The sequence below is a fragment of the Aspergillus chevalieri genome, chromosome 8 (assembly GCF_016861735.1).
Source record: "Aspergillus chevalieri M1 DNA, chromosome 8, nearly complete sequence".
NCBI lineage: Eukaryota > Fungi > Ascomycota > Eurotiomycetes > Eurotiales > Aspergillaceae > Aspergillus > Aspergillus chevalieri.
The window spans coordinates 263,518-288,811 of NC_057369.1; the positions used below are offsets into that span (position 1 = coordinate 263,518).

General features: G+C 49.8%; 11 protein-coding genes across 11 annotated transcripts; 5 read left to right on the top strand and 6 right to left on the bottom strand.

Moving 5' to 3' along the window:
- Window positions 1–1,833: 1,833 nt before the first annotated feature.
- On the bottom strand, window positions 1,834–3,537 carry ACHE_80085A (uncharacterized protein; the record flags this gene model as incomplete). Its single annotated transcript, XM_043283417.1, has 3 exons — window positions 1,834–2,686; window positions 2,736–3,276; window positions 3,333–3,537. The coding sequence occupies 3 exons, from the start codon at window positions 3,535–3,537 to the stop codon at window positions 1,834–1,836; spliced, it is 1,599 nt and encodes a 532-aa protein (XP_043140698.1).
- An 873-nt stretch (window positions 3,538–4,410) lies between these two features.
- Window positions 4,411–5,985, bottom strand: ACHE_80086A (uncharacterized protein; the record flags this gene model as incomplete). Its single annotated transcript, XM_043283418.1, has 1 exon — window positions 4,411–5,985. The coding sequence occupies one exon, from the start codon at window positions 5,983–5,985 to the stop codon at window positions 4,411–4,413; it is 1,575 nt and encodes a 524-aa protein (XP_043140699.1).
- Window positions 5,986–8,412: 2,427 nt separating this feature from the next.
- Window positions 8,413–8,805, bottom strand: ACHE_80087A (Con-6 family protein; the record flags this gene model as incomplete). Its single annotated transcript, XM_043283419.1, has 3 exons — window positions 8,413–8,491; window positions 8,560–8,712; window positions 8,765–8,805. The coding sequence occupies 3 exons, from the start codon at window positions 8,803–8,805 to the stop codon at window positions 8,413–8,415; spliced, it is 273 nt and encodes a 90-aa protein (XP_043140700.1).
- A 1,038-nt stretch (window positions 8,806–9,843) lies between these two features.
- On the top strand, window positions 9,844–10,146 carry ACHE_80088S (general stress protein; the record flags this gene model as incomplete). The annotated part of the gene is made up of 1 exon (XM_043283421.1): window positions 9,844–10,146. One exon carries the CDS (start codon window positions 9,844–9,846, stop codon window positions 10,144–10,146), a length of 303 nt encoding a protein of 100 aa, XP_043140701.1.
- Window positions 10,147–10,269: 123 nt separating this feature from the next.
- On the bottom strand, window positions 10,270–12,580 carry ACHE_80089A (transcription factor domain-containing protein; the record flags this gene model as incomplete). The annotated part of the gene is made up of 8 exons (XM_043283422.1): window positions 10,270–10,705; window positions 10,757–10,992; window positions 11,038–11,472; window positions 11,515–11,810; window positions 11,862–12,235; window positions 12,281–12,408; window positions 12,457–12,480; window positions 12,530–12,580. 8 exons carry the CDS (start codon window positions 12,578–12,580, stop codon window positions 10,270–10,272), a joined length of 1,980 nt encoding a protein of 659 aa, XP_043140702.1.
- A 420-nt stretch (window positions 12,581–13,000) lies between these two features.
- aguA (alpha-glucuronidase) lies at window positions 13,001–15,496 on the top strand (the record flags this gene model as incomplete). The annotated part of the gene is made up of 1 exon (XM_043283423.1): window positions 13,001–15,496. The coding sequence occupies one exon, from the start codon at window positions 13,001–13,003 to the stop codon at window positions 15,494–15,496; it is 2,496 nt and encodes an 831-aa protein (XP_043140703.1).
- Window positions 15,497–16,282: 786 nt separating this feature from the next.
- On the top strand, window positions 16,283–18,106 carry ACHE_80091S (DUF3176 domain-containing protein; the record flags this gene model as incomplete). The annotated part of the gene is made up of 2 exons (XM_043283424.1): window positions 16,283–16,782; window positions 16,834–18,106. The coding sequence occupies 2 exons, from the start codon at window positions 16,283–16,285 to the stop codon at window positions 18,104–18,106; spliced, it is 1,773 nt and encodes a 590-aa protein (XP_043140704.1).
- Window positions 18,107–18,902: 796 nt separating this feature from the next.
- On the top strand, window positions 18,903–19,267 carry ACHE_80092S (uncharacterized protein; the record flags this gene model as incomplete). The annotated part of the gene is made up of 2 exons (XM_043283425.1): window positions 18,903–18,993; window positions 19,044–19,267. The coding sequence occupies 2 exons, from the start codon at window positions 18,903–18,905 to the stop codon at window positions 19,265–19,267; spliced, it is 315 nt and encodes a 104-aa protein (XP_043140705.1).
- Window positions 19,268–19,719: 452 nt separating this feature from the next.
- Window positions 19,720–20,255, top strand: ACHE_80093S (uncharacterized protein; the record flags this gene model as incomplete). Its single annotated transcript, XM_043283426.1, has 3 exons — window positions 19,720–19,930; window positions 19,995–20,074; window positions 20,199–20,255. The coding sequence occupies 3 exons, from the start codon at window positions 19,720–19,722 to the stop codon at window positions 20,253–20,255; spliced, it is 348 nt and encodes a 115-aa protein (XP_043140706.1).
- A 220-nt stretch (window positions 20,256–20,475) lies between these two features.
- erg4A (c-24(28) sterol reductase) lies at window positions 20,476–22,028 on the bottom strand (the record flags this gene model as incomplete). Its single annotated transcript, XM_043283427.1, has 5 exons — window positions 20,476–20,487; window positions 20,537–20,754; window positions 20,808–21,139; window positions 21,189–21,947; window positions 21,994–22,028. The coding sequence occupies 5 exons, from the start codon at window positions 22,026–22,028 to the stop codon at window positions 20,476–20,478; spliced, it is 1,356 nt and encodes a 451-aa protein (XP_043140707.1).
- Window positions 22,029–24,509: 2,481 nt separating this feature from the next.
- On the bottom strand, window positions 24,510–24,725 carry ACHE_80095A (uncharacterized protein; the record flags this gene model as incomplete). Its single annotated transcript, XM_043283428.1, has 1 exon — window positions 24,510–24,725. The coding sequence occupies one exon, from the start codon at window positions 24,723–24,725 to the stop codon at window positions 24,510–24,512; it is 216 nt and encodes a 71-aa protein (XP_043140708.1).
- Window positions 24,726–25,294: the final 569 nt, after the last annotated feature.

Genomic DNA, 25,294 nt, shown 5'->3' on the forward strand with positions numbered 1-25,294 from the left:
GAGCTTTCGTCGTACGGTACATCGTATTAGCGATACATATATCAACTAGATAGCTTGTATGAAGCGCACCCCACGTAATCGAAATATGCTTTCACGCGCTCGACTTCGCGTCGCGGATAGCGGGCGAGCGTTCCGTCGATTGTGAGGGGTGTGTTTTCTATGGCTATTCGGGGCTGGGGCAGAGATCGAGGTCGGGGGTTTTATCGGGGGTCGATAGTCTATGATCATCTGGAGAGACGGGTACGCGCATTTTGTCGATTCTCACTTTCCTCTACTCTATTGAACCATTCAACAAACACACGAGGGAAGTAGTTACCATGAGCGCTGTATGACGGCATCCCATGTATACATACTCCCAGTTTCTGCCTTAGGCACCACAAGTTGTACCAAATGAACCTCACACAATGTGCTCATTCTGATCCACCACACAATCAAACAAACACAACCGCAATCCTGACGTCCAATGTTCGTGCTTGTATAGTTGTATTGGGACGGGTCGCATCCCATATAGCTCGCCACGGATCCAACGGACCCCGGTTGAGCTAGATATATCCGCGGGTACAGAGGGAGTTCCGTCCGTGTCTCTGGGTTATGAGTATTGGTTTGCTCATACAAGTTATTGCAGTAGTCATAGTAGTCATAGATATTGCTGACTTTATATTTACATCTACACCGTACAGGCCACTATTGACTGTAGTCCAACGATCCTCGTATAACACCCTGCGCACTAGTACCCCGTGCACGATCAACACTCAATAGCGCACAATAAACTCAACTCAACTACGACAGATCATCTGCACGAGTCCCTCCCCTGTACCCCGTATTCAGCAAGACAACCCCATCCCTGCGCTCCCTTCTGCACGATGCAATAAATCAACAATCAATAAATTAAATAAATAAGGGATAATTAAGTGACATATCATACGCCCTGCCGTGCCCAACGCCCTGTAGGGCCGATGAAAGCAGAAGCCGAGCCGAATGAGCAGATAGACACGGTCACGATCACGGGCGTGCCGAGGAATGTATGCACTCACTCACTCTGTACTCTCTTATGGACACGGGCGGAGAGGATTCCGTAGACTACGGGGTGCATAGCGGGTCGAGACAGTGTAGTATGCGCGAGTGCGACTGCAACTGCCAGAATATTGCAAATTTGCAATGATAAATGACTCTTCATAGTCTGCAAGTATAGAGCAAGTATAGAGCAATAAGACATCCTCAGCTAACGCAGGGATAACCAAGTAAATCAAATCTGCATTGCATCGCACCGCATCGCATCGACGTGCTGTTTGTCGTACAACGATGTCGAGTATGTGCATATTTATTTGTGTACAAACACGGAACCACATGTGCATTCCATCGGTGTTCCATTCAGCTTCTGTTGACATTCTTGACAGTCCGGTGGAAACGGGCGCATACTGACGAATGCATCTTTTTCCATGTCGGATTCGAATTCGAACGATCGGAGGAATGTACGCCTGCATACCTGGTACAATGATCTGAAAAAATTATGCTTTGTACGATCTGGAAGGAAAGAATGATTCGAGAATGTTTTGTATTCCGTAGTCAAAACTACAAAAAGAGATGAGTATAGTAAATATACTGGAGTATATCATCTAGGTACTAGAAAGCAATATTAATGTGCAGCAACGCAGTGCAGCAATGCAGAGCAATATAACCACATTTTCCTCCCGACCATGGCATCATGGCTCATTACCAGCAAGAGAAGGACATACACAGCCATCTGTGCTAGGTATCACAAACATGAAATAGATAAAAAAAGGGAATTAGAAAATAAAAAAAAAAAAAGAAAGAAAGCTATTTACGCCCGCCCTACAGCTGGGTAGGCTGGAAAGAACCCAACTCCTGGGATGCAGGCGGGTCCGACTCGGCAATGCGCTCCTCAACCTTCTCCTCGCGGTCCATGATGCCGTACTCGGCGGCCTTCTCTTCAATCTCCTCCTGCGAGAGTTTGGGAAGCTCGCGGGCGGCGCGCACATGCGACATCTTCTCGAGGTAGCCCTTGGCAAAGATCAAGTCGATTTCCTCGAGCGTGCGACCGGCGGTCTCGGGGTAGAAGAACCACACGACGGGGATGAAAAGGCCGTTCCAGGCGGCGAAGAAGAGGTAGGTGCCCCATTTGATGCGGGCGACCATGACAGGGGTGATCATGACGACGGTGAAGTTGAAGAGCCAGTTGGAGCAGGTGGAGACGGCGTTGGCCTTCGCACGGGTCTTGATGGGCGACAGCTCGGCGGGGTAGAGCCAGGGCAGGGGCAGCCAGGTGGCGCCAAAGACGCACATGTACAAGAAGAAGCCGAAGACGGCACCCTTGGCGGTCTCGGAGTCACCGGGGATCAGGCAGCCGAAGACAATGATCATGGCGGCGCATTGGCCAAAGGAGCCGCCCAGGAAGAGGTTGCGACGACCGATCTTCTCGACGAAGAACCAGGAGAAGGTGGCGAAGATGGCGTAGCAAATCATGTTGATACCACCGATCAAGAGGGCAAAGTTGTGCGTCTGGCCGATGGAGTTCTCGAGCAGAACGGGCAGATAGTAGATGACAGCGTTGCAACCGGAGATCTGTTGGAAGAACTGCGACGAGGAGCCGACAATCATGCGACGGAAGTGCTGCGAGGGGCCACCGGTGAAAAGGTCGGAGAAGGAGGATTGTTGAGCGCCGGACCTAGTTTAGTTAGCACTAGCCTTTTTAGAATTGGATGAAAGGGACATACACTCTAACAGAGTCAATGACAATGTTCTTCTCAACTTGGCACTGACGGTCGTCGATCTCAACACCCTGGAGGGCAGCAATGACCCGCTCACCCTCAGGCACTTTGTCATGGGCAACGAGCCAGCGAGGCGACTCGGGCAGGTAGTACATGCCGACAATGATGACAATACCAAAGACGATCTGGAAAGCGATAGGGAAACGCCAGACCAAGTCCTGAGGGCCGAAGTGGGCACCGAAATCGATCCAGTAGGCAATCATGGTACCAATGGCGATAACACCACCCTCGATACAGATGAGCAGACCGCGGTTCTTGGCGTGCGAGCATTCAGCCTGGTAGGTGGGGATGGTCGAAGTGTTCATGCCGTTACCAATACCGGTGATGACACGACCGAAGATGAACTGCAGTAGCGGGATCTCGTCGGTAATGGCCGTCACCTGAATGATGACACCAACAATCATGACAAAAGCACCCCAGATAACCATCCAGCGACGACCCATCCAGTCACCGAAGAGAAGGGCCCAGATAGCGCCGATAAGACAGCCTATTTGCGCTATTAGTACATGTTGGTGCGCAGGTTCTCGAGGGGTGAGAACATACCAACTTCATACACGGCCGTAACGGTGGCCTGCATCACATCATCGTCCTTGGTCGCAGTGAACATGGCGTTGAAGGCGGGATCGGAGATGATACCGGACATGACACCCTGATCATAACCGAACAGCAGGAAACCCATAGTCGCAATGGTGGACACTGTTAGGGACAGCTTTTTTCCTGTCAGGCCCAAATACTTGGGGGGCGCCATGATGGTGGTCGTGGGGAGGAATCGTAATGGAACCAGTCCGAGGTTAGTAGTCCAGGTCAGTCCAGGTCGAAGTCCAGCCTCAGGTATTGACCAGCAAGACTATAGAAAAGGAAAAAAAAAAAAAAATCCGGGGAGGAAGAAGGGAGTAAAGGGCAAAAAGGAGAAGGAGAAACGAATTGGGGGAGAAGAGGGATATATAAGTTGCTGAGTACCGATGCGGAATCTTTGTCATATTTCCTTTCCAGAGAAAATAAAATATAATAAAGAAATGAAAAAAATGAAAAACAAAAAAAATACTAATGAAAACAGATGCTGCATTCGGTAAGGATCGATTAGTGGAGTCGGTGGATCCTCCCTCTGGATCATGGGGTAGCTATTCCTTTTTCGGAATGGGTATGATATCATGAAGCTTAACGCAATTAGACTGCGGCCAATCAACACAGACCAGAGTGGGCCATGATGTCGACCTGATGCACGGGATGGTACCTTTATCCAATCATAATTTTTTCAGGAAGGATCCACACAGTTGCCTGAATCGGTTCTTGGCAATTCCTGACCAGCGAGAGTACAGTGATGAATCCAGAAGAGGATATCCGTGGTGGTAGACTCTCTGGATAGGTGTACTCTGTAAAGATACCGAGTACAAAGATACCGAGTACAGAGTACGGATAGTAGGATAGGAAGTAAAGAAAGCGACCCTGCAATAGGAAGTCCGGGGTCTGGGGCACCCCGTACAGGACACAGACTACTCGGCTCTCGGAGTCCCGAGTACAGTCTGTCCTCTGTACAGTGCGGCCCCGGTTAGCCGATATAATTCTTCCCTCTGTAGAATATCGGCTATCTGAGGTTATCGCCAAGATGAGGTTTCATTGATTACCTAAGCCAACTATCTAGTGTGCCCTGGGCCCGCGAGGCGATTATCTCGCTATCCAGATCTCGCTCAAGGCGCTCAAGAGACCGAAGAAGAGATGCTCTTGATACATCCTGCCCTTCCATATAAGAAATCAGTAGTCGTACAGCATTCAGAGCATCTGAAGGCTTTGGTAGTGGTGCTGGCTCTGGAGAATCATCCTCTTGATCGTCATCACACATGTCTCCAGTATCTGAAGCCCGTGAAATCAATTGCTCAAGTAAAGTCTCAGATGATAGCTCCTCCTCACTCCCAGCAAGCTCTGATGACTCCTCCATTGGGTTTAGGAAGTTTGCAATATCCATGCAGTTTGAGAGGCGGCCAGACTGCTGCACGTGCTCATAGAGAGATGAGAGATTTGGAGATTCAATGGGAAGCTGCACTGGGTTAAGAACCAGTGTGCTTTTGTAGAAACAAGCAAGAATTGTTGTGCTTAATATGTCATGATTCCATGCACGTATGAGCCAGCGAATGCAATCCAGAAGTGTCACAGTCTGTAGCGGATCTTGGTTGCATTCATAATGGTGAAGAATGAATCTCAACCATTGTCTCCGGTAGTATATCTTGAGATTTTGTATAATCCCTTGATCGAGAGGCTGATACTGGCTAGTTGAATTCTTTGGCAGCCAGCAAATGCGTATATTTGGTGGTGGCGGCGCTAATTCAAGCCCAGCTAGATGTGCAGCAAAATTATCCATAGTAAGAAGAACTGCTCGCTTGCCAATATGGCTATAGAATGCTAATAGCCATTCGCGCATGACAATTTGATCCACCCAGGCCTTCTTATTCCATCGCCACTCAGCTCCCATCGCAGACATGTTGATATTGCGGAGGGCTCGTGGCATACGTGCTTTACCAATCACCCAAATTGGTAATCGATCAGTTCCGGAGGCATTGACACAGCAGATAATTGAGACCCGGCTTTTATCCCGTTTGACACCAGGCCTATTGGCTGAAGATAGGCTCTGTGATGGGGGCATACGCCAGAAAAGCCCTGTTTCATCCATATTATATATATCATCTTCATTATAATTCCCTGCAATTGTGCGTATAGCCTTCATGTCTTCCTCAGCTTCTTCTGGAACTGAGCCTGCTTCTCCGTGATGTGTATACTGTTTAATATTGAATCGCTGCTTGAATCGGTGTAGCCATCCGTTGCTGAATATAGGTGGTGGTTGATCGCGATATTGAGGTAAAGAAGTCCAGATTTGGCGTGCTTTTTCAACAAGGATATCACCACTGATATATGCGCCCCTTAAATTGAGCGTTTGCTGCCATTCATAGAGAATATTTTCAAGGTCATGCCATTGGCCAGTGCCCTTGCGAATGGAGGTGGATGGATTTGATTTGGAGTCAAGGTATTGATATTGAGAGCTCAAGATATCAGAGACAGTAGATTGGCTTAACCGATGATTGTATTCCGCATAAAACCATGCTATACAGGCTTTCTGTGTTGGACGGCGAGGCTGATTGTGAGCCCAATCCCGCAGTGCCTTCCGTTGGACGTCAGAAATTAGCCTCTTCGAGGATTGTGGCATTTTGATTGGCTGATAAGTAAGGTTTCCACTAGGATGAGCTTTTCAGATAGACGATATGGCTTCAGATATATCGGGGATCGGGGGTTGGTGGCAGGGCGAGGTTGAATTATATGGGGTGGAATTCATCCCGCCGAAAAGTATCGGCTAAGCGAGGTTATCGGCTAGACGGGGATCGTCTTGGCGAGGTTTGACTGTACTTGTATTATGCACAAAAAGCCGCATAATCCACACCTGGCCAATGCACTATTATTTATTTGAACCCATTATCCACTTCTCGGTTGGTCGTTGGTCCACTGTCGCTTAGCTCGACACTCGACGGTGCCTGCTTTGGTCCATAGTTACTTGGACTCCATAGTGACTACCCGATCAGCGCATACAGAGCATCGTACTGGATAGAATGGAAAGCCTGCCGACCACCATCAGCGGCATGACGTAGGATGGCTACAAGGATATGTACAGGACTTGGTGAATCGGGCGCAAGTCCGTGCCCGCCGTTGTTTGACAACGCCCGTTTATTGAACGAACGGAGTAAGAGATAATAATGTGCGGAGATGGAGATTTGATGGATAGAGATGGAATGGAGATGCGGAAACAGCCCGTGTCGTGTCAGTAACTCGTTTTGTTTCAATCCACCGTCCTGAGTAAGGCTCTTACGTACAAAATACTATGTACGGAGTGTGTATCGGACGAAGCCGGACACTTGCCGTCTTCGGCATCTCCCTCGGCCAGCAATTGGAGCCGAAATGACCCCGAAAGTGAGAAGCCGATCCACTCCGAACGCGAACACGGAATGCACACGAGCCCCGATTCGTTCTGGCGGTGTGGGTTGGCCCCACGCACAAATACAAGCACGGCCAAGATTTTACAAAATTTTTACAAGCCTTGCCAAAGGATTGGTGAGCGTGTCTTGGCCGAGTGCTTGTGCCATCTTGGCACTGCACAAGCACTCGGCCAAGATGGTCGTGGTCAAAACAAGCACGAGATGATCATGACGAAGTTTGGGTTGTTATCCCTCGTATAGTATTGAGAGGAATCACAACAATGAATGCAATCTACCCTGTACAATAACTACTACTTCGTACTCCGTACAAGAATAGGGAGAGAATAAACTACAGTACATACTTGTACACCCCAGACCCCAGACTCTCCAGGCAATAATATTCTCCATCCCCTGAATATCGGTCCACCGCTACAGTCCACACCATGAAAACTCTGACCCATTCATATTAAACGCGGTAGAATAATTACCATCTACACCGATGACAGGACCGACTACCTTGTAGGGAACGGACATGTTTCTTTCTCTGTGGCTGTAGGCTACAACTATGGGTGCAATCTGGCACATGCTCATTACCGACCTCTGTCCGAGGTTCGCCTATGTATCCGTGGATGGAATTTCATGGATGGATATGAGACAAAAATGATATGCGGTACCATTCAACAGCATCTCTGGTGTTATTTTCCCTGGGCACAGTACCCCTGTAATCCCCGGGAACTGGGTATAACAAAGGATTGTGTTACTAACAACTCTCTCCAAGCGATGGCGGTTCGTTCCTTTACGAATCCTTCGACCCCGGATAAATCCATCTCCAAGTGGTGGTGGTGGTGGTGGCGGCGGCGGCGGCAACATATTACTTTTGCGGAGTGCATAACTCTGTCCATGCTCTGTATAGAGTTGTACAGGTATGGTTCACTTTGTATGGTTCCTCCAGGATGAGCGTCGTAATCTGCTGCATCATCCATCGCCGTCTCGTTCATGCGACCGAGCCTCATCTGGGGATGATCTGCTGCAGGTGACCATTGTGCTTGTACAGAGTGCTGTACAGTTGGCGGCGCATAATGTATGTATGTTCTCGTTGGTCGAGCTGCTGCTCGTGGCGAATGTTCTGCGATCGCTCGACAGGCGACACCTGTCTGCCATGCCACTGCTTCGTTTGGTGTCTTTCTTGGAGTTCGTCTCGGGTCTAACTTTCGCGTGCGAATCATCGCAATTTTATTGACGATCTTCGCTTGTTCATCTCCCATTGTACTACGGACATGATCAGGGATGCAGTCAAGCTTTATTGACAGAACTATTCTCGTCAGGGGTGTTTGATTCTCGGCGATATGAGTCTAACGTGCTTGTGCATCGAAATATCGGCTAAACATATCTACTCCGGAGTACGCCCTGGTGCAGCGGAGTACTCGTACTTCCGAGTTCTCCGTACTCCGTACATAGACTGGCAACACTAGTGTAGGATGCTAGTAAGAGTACACCCTCGTATCGACCTACCTCTACTCCGTACTTCTACGATGGCCTGACTCGAGACACATGCAGTGTTACACAGCTCATGCAACAATAACAGATCCAATTAACCATTCACATCAACCATAAAACGAACTGTACACATTACAGTACAATCCCAAAAACCAACTCAGCCGCAAAAGCTACTCCTGCGGCACATGCTCCAGTCCCTCCTTAGCCCTCCTCTTCCCCTCATCCGTGACATTCGGATTATGCTGCGCCCTGCATACATTAGCACAGTCCACCCAACCAACAGAGTCCAATCCATCTAGAAGGGACAGGTAACGCACGCTTTATACCCCGCGGCAACACGCATCGGATCCTTGTCCCCGGATTGAGCGTTATGAACGTCCTCGCTGGGCTGGTCGCCGCCGAGCTCGTCGTCGAGGACGGATTGGGCGTGTTGTTTTGCTTGTTGGGAGGTGTTGGGGTTGTGGAGGGTGCTGTCACCATATTCTCATTAGTATTTGATTGAGAAGTGGGGAGAGGACGGACGCTTTGTAGCCGCGCATGACGTTGACTCTGTCTTCGGCCATCTTCTTGTAGTTTTGCTTAGTTTAATATGTTGTTGTAGAGCGTATGAGATGTGGTAGTTGACTGAAGGGTGTTGGTTACTACAGTAGATACTTATATGTACTGCACAGTGTCCTCTGTCCTCTACTCTGTATATAGATCGCCACTTGTGTCATCATCTGTCATGTACAATATCCTGTATCTGATCGATCTTGCATCGTGGTCAAATCATAGTTCGGTAGTTCGTGGGAGGTGCAGGTGTGGACTGTGCAGGTACTGGGCAGCGGGTTTGAGACTGAGGGATCGATTGATTCTGCATGATATGCTGCTGCACTACAATATGCGCTATGCAGTTAGAGGTAGAGAATACAGAATACTACGACAGGTAAATGGGATATCGAAGTGTAAATCTGCGCCCGAACCGATATATATCCCGTCTGCCGGTCTACAACCGATTGCATTCACATAATGCACAATGGACAATACCAATAATAATCCGTCTATGACAAACAATTAGAATCCAATTAACGCAGTAGCTACATTCAATTACGAATCCCACCCTATGTACATACTCCGTAGTACAGTATTCTGTCCATAATAAAAGTACGTCAACCTGACACAACCCCGCAAACCCGTCACCCATCACCCCAGACCGAACCAGTCACCCCGTACCAAACTTATCTTCTCCCAAGTAGACGGATATGGCATTTCCAGAAGGTCATGTCGAGTGTGATTGTTTTTGATCTGACAGTTGACAGATTGGCGAATTAGAATGAGTATCAACTACACTGTGATGCTTGTTACTTCACGGCGACGACATCAGTCATACCAGCTGCGATTGGCGACAGCTGTGGCATGACAGGTTATGAACTTACTTTGGAATCCTGTTTTCGCTGTGCTGTGTAGAAAAGCACTTCATCATGATGTATCTCCATTTTTCAGACATAAATACCCTCTCCTCTCTGCCATTAACTGAGCCTCATCATCAACAATCAAACGAGAAACGAATACTCAAAACGCAACAGCCTAAAACAACTCAAAAACTAAAAACTCAAAACAAAATGTCCTCCACACAAACCCCGGCAACTTCGCCAACCGATCCCACGAACAAGTCGAAGACATCGCCCGAAAGGGCGGCCAGTCGTCGCACAACTCCGGCTTTGCGCATATGGATGAATCCAAACAAGTATCCCCCACTTGACCCTCAGGGATCCAGAATGCGTTTTCTAATTCAGGCACAGAAGGACATCGCCTCGCAAGGCGGTCAGGCCAGCGGCGGCAGCTTTAGACCCGGTGACCCGCGTGCCAGAGAGGCTGGTCATAAGGGGGGATTAAGTGGTGGGCAGAGTCAGCCGGAGGAGTAGACAATGTACTATATTGTGATGTGGATATGGATATTGAATGATGGGAATGAAAATGAATGTACTATAGTAGTCCGATCAATACATTGATTCATTGCTTAATCGCATAGACGATACCGTCCCGCATTAGCCTAAATATCCCTCTCCCAGAATACCCATAGCAGACCGATTCGATCCGATAAAGTCATTCAGAAACATCTCAATCCCAGCACTACTCATCCATCCCCCGTCCATCCCCCCTTCCATCGTCCCGGTGACATCCGGTAACGATATACTAAGCCCCTGTCTATCTCCCGTATCCGCATCCGCCGACGCAAGCAACAACCCGTCATGATGCTGTTCGAGGCCGGTGAGGGTTTGGCGGGAGTCGAGGAGGGCTTGTGCTGTTTTCACGAAGGCGGTGCAGATTTCGTAGAGGTGGAGGGAGGCGCGGGACAGGCGTTTGATGAGGTTTAGGGAGGAGACTGTTTCGTGGAGAAGGGAGAGGGAGTCTGGGGAGGCGGTTGTGATGGCGTGAGTGAAGACGATGACGAATGGGGTGAAGGAGGGGTAGAGGAGGATCCTGGATTATTAGACAAGTTTTGAGAGCGTGGGTAGCTGGACATAGACACACCAATTGACATATTCGGCTTGTTTGTGGATCTTGCGGTCCCGAAAATACGCGAAGCATTTAAGGTGGCTTTGTAACGCTAGTGTAGCTGCGTCGAAGCATTCCGTTGATATGGCCATTGCGTTGCTGGGGCGGGTTTGGGCGCGGTGGATTATGGTTAAGATGGAATAAGTGATGAAATCGGCACACGCGGCCATCCCGTGGAGAGAGTCGGAGTAGAGACCTTGACGGACATCGATCTATTGCTGTTAGCTTCCGTATGAACATTCTAGGTCTATACATACTGCTAGTAGCTTATCCCGTACTGCCATTAGATCGCTTGATAGTCTCTCGATGGTGTCGGATCGCTCGGTTGCACTTGCGTTCGAAGCAGACGTAGAATATAACCGGTCATACACTTGTCCTTGTAGTCTCGAAAACTCGACGATAACAAAAGTCATCAAGTCCCACGGACGCTGTTGTTCTTTGTCTGAAGGTGTAAACAGATCCGCATCAATATCATGATCCTGAAAATGCGAAGTAACCCCAAGGTTAAGAGAGATATGCTTGTCAACGGTATACAACGACCAGAATACATGGCGTTTAGTTTCGGCTAGAGCCAAGGACTCGTGTTGTAGAGTACTCCGTCTATGCAATCCCATGGTCTGACACATGTTGAACGCCAATGCGAGATACGTCCAGCAGAGCTGAATGTTGGATTCTTCTTGTGCTTTTATCACCTGCAACCGTTAGCAACGTTTACCAGATAGCGAGAGACATACCCCAAGAAGAAGAGCTTGGATCTTCTCCAATGTCGGATCAATCATCATTTCATAACTTTTTAGACCAGCGGAAAACCAATCCTCGCAGAACTTGCAATATGTCGAGGCATCAAACTTGGCAAGATCAGGATCGTCCTCGTGTAGATAATCACGAACGACAAAATAAAGCAATCCATGCAAAAGCGTAAGCGAGCCAGCCGGGATCGGATCAGCCGGAAAATAAATCGACTGGCAGAGAGATTCGATCTGCAAATAATCTCGCCATGCATGACTGACAAGGCAAAATGGCGGTTGTGCTGTACGATCAGCATTGATCCTTTTCATTTCATAGATAGACGCATACAAACCTTTAATCTTCTTAACAACAGCAACAACAAAAGCAACCGGTAACAGCTGATCTTCCGAAGACTCAGTCACTTTCTTTGCGGCCTGCGGCTGCGCCGGATTGTGTTTATCCAAGCTATGTTTCAGCGACGCTAGTGCTGCCGAAACATCTTCACTCGGCCTGTCACTCTGCAGCCCTGCAACGGCCGAATACGCGGCATCTCGCGCAAGACGCGTCTCACTATTAAAAGACGACTGTCCCTCGAATGCCGGCGTTGAAGAGACTTGATACGACGGGGGGTTTGGAGTTGGAGCCGGAACAGGCGGCCTGGCTAGATCCTGCACTGTGCGTTGCAGCGATAGTAGTTGTTCTTGAATGAGGTCGATTTTGTGTTCACTTGGTTGTCAGCACTTGTCCATGGTGATTTGCTTAATCACATACTACTGGTTTAACGCAGCTCGAGGCTGAGGCCCAGGCTGACTCTGAGACGCGCTTGGAGATCCAATAGCGCTACATGCTATCCCGAGAGTGCTACAGCTGGAACATGGCGATTCCTTGTCACATCGGATCTGGGAGAATCAACAAACGCCCTCCGCTAATGAACGCGGCGGCCGTACCTTTCGCAGCCGGCAATTCTCACACTACAGGGTCAGCTATGAGTGCGCCATGAATATGAGGCGAGGAACGTACTGCTCGCGCACGGAATGATTTTTTAACACCCGCATTTGCAGTTAATGTCATTCTGTGCTTGTATGTAGATGTTGGCTGGATAAATTCATGCCGAGATGGAGGTGAGTTATGCAGCTGTGCACATGAGTCAGCTATTGATGCAGTGCATAAAATCAACCAATCAGAATTCATTTTTCTACTCTCGTATACTTCCGGCCTGTTTCTTGCTCTCATCTCTCATTCCCGGCTCAATATAACCCGAAGAGTTCATTCATGCAGAAGACAAGCCCTTGATGTCATGTCAAAACAGCCTAAACGGAGCATCTCCGACTCCGCAGTCTTCACGGTGCAGCTATACGAACCTCAATGCAGTACCGAACCCCGCGTAAAACTACCAAGACGCATTTAGCATAAATACATGCTTATACTACTTATGGCTATGTAGTATATACCGTGGAGTGCCACGGAATATACTTCTTGGAAAATTACATCATGTTGCGCATACTTCTACTGTACCTCTGTGCCCTCGCGGCCGCAGAGAACGGATCGCAGGGCTGGCTACGTTATGCGCCTGTTCCCTGCGATAAAACCTGTCAGGATGCACTACCATCGAGCATCGTGACTCTCAATAGAAACGAGACAAGTCCCGTATACGTCGCCGGGCAAGAGTTGCAGCAGGGTATCCAGCGGATATTCAACAAAACCGTCCCGATCAACTACGACAACTGCGCAGCTCCTTCGTCGATCATTGTTGGTACTCTCGGAGATTACAACTGTAGTAACCAAGATATCCCTGAGCTGGGCGAAGATGGCTTCGTGCTCAACACGACAGGCGACACGGTACAACTGCTGGGACATAATCAACGCGGTGCTCTCTACGCAGCGTTCGAGTATCTGTCCATGCTGGCGCAGGGCAACCTGTCACAGGTAGCTTATGCGAGCGATGCCCATGCACCGATACGATGGGTAAACGAATGGGATAACATGGACGGGAGCATTGAACGAGGTTACGCGGGTCCATCGATATTCTTCGCCAACGGCACGGTGGTAGACGACTCAACCCGCGCCAGGGAATATGCACGTCTGCTGGCTTCGATCAAGATCAATGGGATTGTCGTGAATAACGTGAACGCCAACGCTACGCTACTGGAACCTCGGAATATCGACGGCCTGCGCAGAATTGCAGACGTGTTCCGGCCGTATGGCGTGCAGATCGGCGTATCGTTGAATTTCGCCTCGCCTAAGGATTTCGGTGGCCTTGATACCTTCGACCCGTTGGACCCGTCTGTCGTGTTTTGGTGGGAGAACGTTACTGATCAGATTTATCAGCGCGTCCCAGATCTAGCAGGATATCTGGTCAAAGCTAGTTCGGAAGGCCAACCCGGTCCGTTGACGTATAATCGCACACTGGCAGATGGGGCGAATGTCTTTGCGCGCGCACTGCAGCCACATGGTGGAATACTCATGTTCCGCGCGTTCGTGTACGATAATAATCTCAACGAATTAAAGTGGAAGGCAGATCGGGCAAATGCAGCGGTGGACTACTTTAAGCCGCTAGACGGGGAATTTGAGGAGAATGTCATTGTGCAAATCAAATACGGTCCGATCGACTTTCAGGTCCGCGAGCCGGCATCACCTTTGTTCGCGAATTTGAACCGGACGAATGTGGCGATTGAGTTGCAGGTTACGCAGGAGTATTTGGGACAGCAGTGTCATCTTGTTTATCTGCCGCCGCTGTGGAAGACGGTTTTGGATTTTGATCTTCGGGTTGATCGAAAAGCGTCGCCTGTGAGGGATGCCATTTCTGGGAAGATGTTCAATAGGCCTCTCGGGGGATGGACGGCTGTTGTCAATGTGGGCACAAATTCAACCTGGCTCGGAAGTCACCTGGCCATGTCAAACTTGTATGCATACGGTCGACTGGCCTGGGATCCGATGACCGATTCGGAGGACATTCTGGAAGACTGGGTTCGTCTTACGTTCGGTTCTGACAACCAGGTGCTGGATACAATAACGAAGATGTCTATGGCGTCCTGGGCAGCTTATGAGAATTATACCGGCAATCTTGGTGAGCAAACCTTGACGGATATCATCTACACCCATTACGGTCCCAATCCAGCTTCCCAGGACAACAACGGTTGGGGACAGTGGACGCGCGCAGATGCCCAGGGCATTGGTATGGATCGCACGGTGGGCAACGGGACTGGATATGCCGGACAGTATCCGGAAGAAGTGGCTCAGCTGTACGAAGATATTGACACCACACCGGACGATCTGGTGCTCTGGTTCCACCATGTCAACTACACGCACCGTCTCCATTCCGGAAAAACGGTTATACAACATTTCTACGACGCACACTACAGCGGCGCAGAAACCGCCCACTCATTCGTAGACATGTGGGAGTTACTGTGCGACAAAATCGACCAGGAGCGATACGATGACGTCCTGACCCGATTGGTCTACCAGGCCGGCCATTCAATCGTCTGGCGAGATGCCATCGCCAACTTTTACTATAACCTCTCTGGCATCCCGGACGAGACACAGCGTGTCGGTAACCACCCGTGGCGCATCGAAGCGGAGAGCATGGCTTTGTCTGGGTATAAGCCGTATGCAGTGTATCCGTCCGAAACCGCATCCAACGCCACAGCCATTATCACAACGTCCAACTCAACAACCGGCACGGCTTCGACGACACTATCCATCCCGTCGGGCGCATACAACGTCGCAATCAACTATTATGATTTGTACGGCGGTAGTTCACTCTGGACGGTATACCGCAACGCCGACCAAATCGGACAATGGACAGGCGACACCAAGCTCGGGCACATCCCCTCCATCTACCTGGACGGACACTCAGCGACTCGTGTAACATTTCGCGATGTCGAGTTCCGGTCCGGGGATGTACTCAGAATCGTTGGAGAACCGGATGGAACCGAGCCGGCGCCGTTGGATTATGTAGCTCTGCTTCCGGAGGAAGTTGTCGACTAAGTACAGTAGGTCCGTATGGTATCTTCGTGTCGAGTCAGACTGGGATAGATCAATAACCATTCTCCTCACACTTCGCTTCGACCGATCTGTAGGGTTTACCTGTCATGTCTCAGTTGACTGCCAATAGCGCAGCGTAGATAGCATTCTCCTGGTATGCAAAGAGCACATCTGATAAGTTGCCGGAGAACTCCGTAGACCCCTATCTTACTGCCGGTGGACACCGCCTGCCAGATGTCGCTGCTATGCAACAAATTCTGAAGAACAATGCTCCAACGAGTCATGTTGAGCGTCAATTGGCGGATTATTCACGGAATTCTCTCGAAGCCTGCCAGGTGGCTGTGATATATATAGACACTGATTTTTGGGCTGAGCCGATCACTGCTTGTACAGAGTACTTTCCAACGAGCACAAGTATACCAATGTATACCAATATTGGAAGAACTAGATGCTTGATGAATACAGCTAATGGCTCTACCAGTATCTCTACTCTGTACCGGTTCCTGCACCGGTTCCTTCACTCTGTACGAGAACCGGTGCTTGTGACTCGCCCTGTAAACAAGTAGCCAATCCGAAAATCACAAATTAGCATTGTCGATCAGGCGAATCATTCCTGCAACAGGAAATCCTGAAGCCGACGACTATCCTCCATAAGGCAAGAGATGTCCATCTACAGCCGTTGAACTTCGCCCTAGTTTCACTGCTTTCCCCATCTGGAGTCGCCGTGAGGCGTGCACCGCACCGCACCGCATCGCATATAAAACCTTTCACCTCGACGTCCAACCCAAAATGTCCGCCCTCAATCCTCTGCTCGGCAGCAGCATGGACCGCCTAAAAGACAACCACCGCCTGACTTACCTCAAAGTCGAGGATCCACCGGACAGCGCACCGAACACGCCCCGGCCGCTATCGCCGAATGAACAGAACGCGTTCGAACAGGCGTATGCGCAGTCGCAGATAGCGCCTGGGTTCTGGGGCGCGGGGTGGTCGTGGGAGATAGTGAGCTGTGTGATTGCCATCGGGGCGCTGGTGGGGATTATCGTCGTGCTGTATATTTTTGACGGGCAGAGTACGCCGGACTGGCCGTATGGGATTACGCTGAACGCGCTGATCTCCGTGCTTGTGACGGTGATGAAGGCGGCGATGGCGTTTCCGATTACCGAAGCGTTGTCGCAGCTCAAGTGGTCATGGTTTAACGAAGGGAATAAGTTGAGTGATTTGGCGCTGTTGGATGCGGCCAGTCGGGGGGCTGTGGGGGCTGTTGTTGTGCTGTTTAGGTTTATTCCGAGGTGAGTGCCTCCCAATTGTTGGGGATTAGATGGGCTGCGCTAATGATGCAGGCATTTGGTTACGATTGGGTGTTTTATCATCGTTGTCGCTTCGGCTATTGCCCCCTTCGTGCAGCAGGTCATCGCCATCGACCAGCGGCCGGTGCACTCGCCTGAGCATTCGTCAATCCAGATCTGCAACTCTAGTGAGTACAATGACTGGGGCGAGGGTTCCGGACCGGGAATGAACAAGGTGCCGCTCTCGACGACGGGCGCGATCTATACCGGTATCTTCGAAAGCCAGAGTCCAAACAGCAACAGTATCACCATGAATTGCCCAACAGGAAACTGCACATTCGCACCGTACCAGTCCCTCGGCTTCTGCAGCAAGTGTGCCAACATCACAGACTCGCTGGACCTAAACGTCACGAGCTTCAGTACTCTGCAAAACTACAAGTACACGCTGCCGAACAACTGGAACTTCACCACATCATATGGCATGATGTACTTGATGAATGCGACATCGGACCGCAATCTCGTCCAGATCGATCCGACAGGCTGGCCATTGATCAATAACTTCACTGCCATTACAGCCGCGGGATATGGTATACCCCCGAGCGTCAGCGCGACGGAGTGTACACTCTCCTTCTGTGTCAAGACCTACCAAGCATCAGTGAAAAACGGCAGATTCAGCGAGAAACTAATTGGCACGGACACAACCTCAAACTACACTTACGGCTCAGGAACGGAGAACATCGCCCTAACCCCGAAGACCTGCTACTACAACGGAAGCACATACCACCAGCCCCACGACAACGAAAACTGCACCTTCAACATCAGCTGGCTCAGTTTACTATCCATGAGCAACTCCCTCCGGCCCTTATTAAAAGGAAAAGGCTCGTTATTTGTCAGCAACCGCCCGGAGTGGTCCTCCGAAACCGCCCGCGCAATCTACGGCCAACAAGGCAACCTCACCGAAATAACCTCCAAGTTCGACTCCCTCGCCTCCTCACTAACCACGCACGCGCGATCCAAAGTCTGCACCGCAACCGTCAACGGAACCACCTGGACAGTCGAGTCGTACGTGCACGTGCAGTGGCTGTGGATGATCCTACCCATTGCGCTGGTAGCGTTTACGTTGGTGTTCTTTATCGCGACGATTTGGAATACACGAAACCAGTTTATTTGGAAGAGTAGTCCGTTGGCACTGCTGTTTTCGAATGTCGATGCGCCGACTGCGATGGATGTGCATCCGGAGCTGAGTAAGATGGAGAAGACGAGCCAGAGGATTAAGGCCAAATTGGAGACTACTGCTAATGGGGTACGGTTGAGGCATCATCCTTAGCGAGCCGGAGGTGTAGCAGTTCGTATACTAGTATTGTGGTGTAATAATGAGACACGTATATGCATCGTCTACTGCAACTGTGCTATAATTCGATTCGAATCTTTGCCCCATTAAATCCCCGAAACCCGCACGACCCCTCTTGTTGTCCGAAAGGGCCACGAACTCATCATCAAACCCACTCGGGCTCACTTGATTTGCCATACTACTTGCCATACTACTCGACGATGCCGTAGATGTTAAGAAAAGCCGAGACTCGATCCCGCCGGATGGCGATAGATGAATGCGATGATCCATGCGGTCTCAACGCCGCATGATGATAGATTGGGTTAGAAGCTAGCTAGCTAGCTCATAATCCTCTATCAAGGGCTAGTCAACAGGCTCCTCGGACTTCGGTCTATTTGGGATATTCGGGCCTATCGGCATTTTCGGGCTGCCGACAATGGTAATCGATTTTAGTCTACAGCTCGCTACCAGCATCTTACACCTGAAATATTTCCGCAGAAGATGTCGGTTATCCAGAAGGGTACCGACATCTCCCAAGATCAATGCCACAAATCAAAACATAGCCATTACTTGGCTTGGTAGATAATCGACTCTGGGATATCCATCCTCAGATCTAGTATACTTCAGCCAAGAATCAAACAAGCGTCGGCAAACTGCTATGTCTGGGCCACATGGCGAATTGATAACATTGCATCACGTAAGGACGGAACTCTACCCCCGAAAGGAAATGCTCTTGTTGATGCCGATGTTTAGTGCAGAGTTCATCATAAATAGGGCCATGTAGACATCAACAATGGATCAGGGCAGATCTTTGAACAGTGACAGCACCATAATCGCCAAATCCTTCTTCTTGTCTCTGTTCGGCCTGGGCGCTTTTGTCTCTGGTACAGCTCTCCGGATGCACTTTCAAATAAACCCGAACTGACGAGTATAGCTCACACACCACCCTCTGACCTGGCATTAATCAAAGCCCACCAACACGTCACCCAAAAATGTTCCCCAAAAGTTGGCCAAATGAAGCTCGCCCACACCCTCCGCCGCTGCCGCCTCTCCATCGACTCTGGCACCGCCGAAACAGACTACACCGTCCATGCCCAAGCTCCCAAATACGACTTCATCCGGAATCAGACCAGCATCCTGACCCCCCGAAACCAGTAACGGACCGTACTTCTACCAGCGTAGTCAAACCCTGCGCCAGGGTATCCGGGAGAGTCAGTCTGGTGTTCCGCTGAGCTTGGGGATCGGGGTGGTTGATGTTGATACATGTGAGCCGGTGCGGGATGTGTTGGTTGATATCTGGCATTGTAATGCGACGGGATCGTATAGTTCGTTTACGGAGCTGTATGCACAGCAGGATGAGGGAAGCCTTTTGATATTCATGAGGGGCTGCCTGATCTTTCTGTACGTGACTTTTATTATCGTTCGTGATAGAAACGGCCTGACGATATGGTTCCTTTCAACGGATAACTCAACCTGGCTCCGAGGCATGTGGCAAAGCGACAAACACGGTGTTACCTCGTTCACGACTATCTTCCCTGGTTTCTACGTATGCCTATGCCCCCTGTCCGTCCAGGCCAGTCAATGTCCACAGCTAATACCCCACAGATCGAATGTGCAATCCACATCCACGCCCAAGTCCATATAAACTGGACCGCCCGCTCCAACGGCACCTCGTCCACGGCCCAATTGTCAGCACGGGGCAGATCTTCATCGACGAGAAGCTAGAACAGGAGATCATGGCTTTGGAGCCGTATGCGAATCGTACGGAGATTGAGCGTTTGAAGAATGTTGATGATGGCATTTATGCGACTGAGTCGAGTAGTATGTTACTTTCCTTATTTGAGGGGATTGAGTATGGAATGAAAACTAACGTTTGTGTGTGCAGCCGGGGCAATGACCCTTCTCGATACTGAGCCGCTTGATGGTGTTGATTATAAGAATGGTGCTGTTGTGTATACTACTTTGGTATGTCACCTGCTTTTGTGTTTTTGTGGTTGGGTTTGGGGCTTACGATAATACAAAATCCAAACCACACATATCAGGAACGGATCTACGATCGATGCTGGTTAGTGACTTATTACGTTTGAAGATGGTTCTTATGCTAACATTCGGCAGAGCCGAATCCAAGCCCAAGCCCGAGCCCTAGTTCGTGAGCAGGACTGTGCCGTGCGAGCAGTAGCTATGATAGCCATATCCGTCGATTCAAGTCAAGTTGCTCCATTGACATCTGGCAGCCGCTTATTGTACACTAAATACCAATTATAGACAGTTATAGAGTAGCAGATAGAGGTATTAACAAAATCACATTCTTAGCTTGGGATGTTTTGAGCATCTTCTAACCCCCCCCCATTAAGAAACCGTCCTACTCAAATAACGTACTGAAGGAATCAGCAAAGCATTTCTCATATTGAATAAAGAAACACTTACCGGAATAAAAAGATACGGCACCCGGCGCTCATACTCCATCCAAGCCTCCCCATGTCTCTCCCGACACCGATGAATATCCCTCCTCGCACGATGAACAATCATCACCGCAAAGAAGACCGAATAAAACCACGGAAACGGTGAGTTGAAGCCTGTAATCAGACCCCAGGAGGTGGCAAAGAAGAGGTCGCAAGTATAATGGACTTTACGGGCAAGGCCATCTACAGTTGTCAGTAATTTATACCAAGATTAGACGGAAGGAAAGCGGACGTACACCATCCACTGCACAGAATCGAATCACCAGTCTTCGTTCTGATAACATTCGGATTCTTGACGTATTTCCACGGAAGTTGGGGAAAGGTCTTTCTATCGACTGGGATGCCGCGTTCCTGGGCTCTGAAAAAGTTTTTCTGGCTGTTTCCTGTATCCCAGACCCAGTATGCGAAGAGATACGCAGCAAAGAGTGCACACAGTGCCAGCCGATTCCACCTATAGGTGTCCGGATGATGCGTAGCCAAGTACAGGGTGCAATGGCAGTAACTCATTGGCACACCGGCGAGGTTCCAGAAAATGAGCATGAAGCCCCATTTTTCGTAATACATATCCCTGCCTTGGTTAGCCCAGCGCCCGACAAGTGATGGGGAAGGAAACTCACCAACTGGTAATAATCAACTCCTCGCCCTTCGCGCAAGCATTTGCATACAGGAAATGCGCCATAAGCAAAAACCCAACCTCCCCAGAAACATACCCCAGTCCCTCAAACTGCTTCAAAGCCGTCCCCAGCGAAAGCAGAAACAGTATATACCACGGAATGCGGACCTCAAAGAACATCTTGAAATCCAACCACCCGAGTAACCGGGGATTCAGCTCCGCACCCATGAAGAAGTCATACACATGCGAACCTGTCATGCGGTGCTCCGTGCCGCGGGCTAGAGCTGATACATATGCGATGATAGATACGATGAACCCCGAGAGAATAGCAACGGACATGAACGAGCCAAACTCATCGACAAGGGTGTACAGCTTGAACACACCCGAGAAATGCAACGCCAGAGCCGCGGCGATGGTCATGTACCACGAGGAGACGGCGGAACAGTAGTAATCGAGTTGTTTACCGTCTAGATGCGGGAGACGTTTTCCCTTTCCGTAGACCCCGGGGAGATAGAGATAACCGATGCCTTCGAGAACGAGGAATGTCCAATACATAGCCCATGCTTTCTTGGTGGGATAAGCGTGCGTGTAGGCCAGGTCGATGAGGCGGGCTAGGAAGTGTGAGATCGATTCATCGGACGTAGGGAGAGGAGGCTGGCCGTCGTATAGCATGGCTCCAATGTACATGTAGTACATTAGTAGGGGAAATCCGATCATCAGGGCAGTGACCCCAAGAGGGCCGCCGAATTCCATTTCGGGGCGTCTGCTAATGTTAGCGTAGCCGAATACCAATTGAGCCTGATACGTACTTGTTACCCATCTTAACGGGCTTATCAGGAGCCATTTTGATGGATTAGTTCATTTTGCTGAAGAGATATGGTCTTGGTTTTATACTCGTGGTCGTATTATGTTGCGGAATCCGCGTTGGCCACGCACTCCGTGGATTCCGCGGCCTCCGCGGAGACCCCGGAAACGCGGATCGTGTGCAAATGTGGCATTTCTGACGGTTATGATCACTCTGTGCTTAATGGTCAAGGCCATCTGGAATGGATTATTAGAGAAATGCAAGTGCCAAGTATGGAGTATGTGAAAGTGAAGCCGTAAGCGAATCCTTTGGCATATCAATCATTTAATTCATTAAAGCTTGAAAAAAGAGCACCTGTATGCTTGGAATAGAAGCTTCCAAAAATTAGCATGAAATTCTATTTTCGTGATCGCCTTTTGCAATTTCAGACCTCTTTACTCCATTCCGAACGGCATCTCTCAGTGCTCCCTACGAGACCGCTACACAATAGGTTTCTTTAGCCCAGAAACCGGTCGTGCAGTCCGACGAGACAGTCGGGTTCCAGGCGTGAAATTCGTCATCTGCGATTCCATACTTCACCTTGATAGTTTCGCACGAATCACCAGCTGTTGGTGTCAGTCAGATACACTTTCATCATTGAAGGAGGGAATGGAACGGTGTAGCTTACCTTGCGCAATGTAGTACTGGACACAGTTTACTGGGATACCTGACTGCTTTGGGCCTGATGGCGCTGCTGAACTAGGCGTCGCGGTGTGGATGTGGCCATGATTGTTACGCTGACGGTTCCAGATGCACCCACGCTGTACGCCTCTTCAGGCCAGAAACCATCCACGCAGTCTGATGAAATGGCTAGATTTCAGGCGAGGGACTCGGCCTTGTGAAACTATATGCAGCTTATCTTGAACAATATAGTATGCATTGCAGTTTGCGGTAATACCCGACTGGGTTGGCTTTGGAGAAGTAGTCGCTGCGGATACCGTCTGACTAGTCGTTGTGACGGTCGTTGAACTAGTTGGTGTAGAAGAGCTGCCTGCACTGCTGGCTGCTGTAAAATTGACTTTCCAGCTCCAGCCGGTCAGTGGATTGACGTAATAGGCCTCCCCTACGACCAAGTCGGAGTCACATGTCGTCCTGCTGAGGGAAGGGCTGGCTTGCGTGAAAAGGTTGATGGCAATCTGATTGGCCAAGCGAATCTGGGTGCAAGTAAATTTGAAAATGGCGTCGTTTATGAACCACGCGCTGCAGTCAGTCGTTGTACCTTGGGCCGCTGTCGCGCCTGTAGGAATGACTAAGGATCCCGTGGAACTTGATGTCTTAATGCCTGGTCCGTGTACGGGGTTGGATACACATAGTGTCGAGCCCCAGTTGGGATTGGGACTGCAGGTTCGTGCAGTTCCTGTTCAATTGCGAGTTGTAGACTAGCAAGTTCTCCGTCAGGATGTCGGCATCAACAGCAATGCTGGTGTACGAGTCATCTGGCTGCACTGTATAGACGATATTTCATTTTTTTTTAGGGAAGGCAGACTAGTTCCTATCAAGATTAAAGAGCAGTTAAGGATGTTAGTGTTGATGTAGAACATCGTGGCCGCGGACACGCAGTGTACCAGCGCAATTGAGTCACAGCTGTCGCCTTCCTGGGTCTTGTATATGTTACCGGAGATACAGTCTGGCGTTGATGCTGGGACAGTCACATTGAAGATGCTAGATGTAGCGTTGAAGTCCGCCATCGAGATGTTATAGGTTTGAGCCACGTATTGGTACGTCGATTTCCAGTTAGCATCATATACCTCTGTATAGGCATCGGCCTGCATCATTGCCAGTTTCTCAACGCTACAGTACGAGCACAAGTCCGATTTTGGGGGTTCAGAAAGATCTGTAACGTCGGGAAATTCAGCGACGACATCTATACAAGATCAGCACTCCAAATGCTTCCACAGAAACTCCGGGAAAATAAGAGACTTTCTCCCCATTGCAGTTCTCCTCGGTGGTGGGGTCGACAAAACAAGATTGATTTCGGTTGCTCCAGAGCTCATCGACGAAAGGGGCTGATGTACAAACATGGCAGCAGTACATATGCATCGGCCATGTCGGGGGCTTCGGAGGAACAGAGATTTCCGCTCAAGATATCACCGCGCTCCATCTTGCTAGCTTCTGTTGAAATGCGGAGGGGATCAAAGCGCTACTTGACCGTGAGGGTAATGCCGCAAACTGGGTCGCATTGCGCGATAGCATCGGACGGCTCCCACTGCACTGGGCGGCTGCAGGGCCCAATCTGTGTGGAGAATTCATGTTCCAAGACGACACCATTCTCCAGATCTTCAATACATTCAAACGGCTCTTTGCCAGCCATCCCAGCATCATCAACATCCAGGACAAGCAGGGAGCGACTGCGTTGCATTACGCGGTGGGAAGCCACACTGCATGTGGTAGCCAACACTCCGATCACGCAGTCACGTTCTTATGCACGAATGGGGCAGGCTGCAGCCTGCAGACAGTAATGGACAAACCGTGTTGCACACTTCAGCTCTCCGGTCCTTGGACAGCGAGCCCATCGACACCGCCCTGCTCGATCCCCTTGTTGCGCATGGTGCCAACATGACCATCACCGACACAAATGGCAACACGACTCTCCACATCATAGCACGAAATCTGCGGCAGGTTTAGATGGTGCAGTTTCTGCTCAGCCGCGGCGCAGATGTCAACACCAGAAACTCCCAAGGCAATACACCCCTCCATGAGGCAATACGTGGGGCCTTCCGACCCCGGGGAAACTGAGAAGGAAAGACAGAGGTGACTCTAGCGGATTGCATATGAGCGCAAGATGAAATGATTGAAGTCCTTCAGGAAGCTGCGGGCAATCATACTCACGACTTGATGGACCAGCCGAACGCAGATGGGGAGTCACCGCGACAGATATTTGACGAGATAAGGTCCAAGTGGGCAGGGATAGAGGAGTCGAGAAGATCACCGGGAAGGGACGGCGGTCGTCTACTGCATCGGGGTTAATATCCATTCGGGTATTCCCGTGAAGGGTTTATGGCGTCTGTTTGGCCTCGGGGGGTTTTGTCTATGCTAGGTGCCATCAGTATGAACATAGTAATGCTCTGCGCTGTTTTTCTCCATGTTGGTTTTCATACTTGCACGGATTTCGTCATGAATAATCTGGATATTCCAAAGTCAGTTGCAAGGTTATTCTCGCTGACCGATTCACGAGATGTAAAATGCGCGGGGAGCATGCATTATAATACCGATTGATGCAAGATATATATCTGATACCGATGCCGCCAACCATCGGATTGATGAGA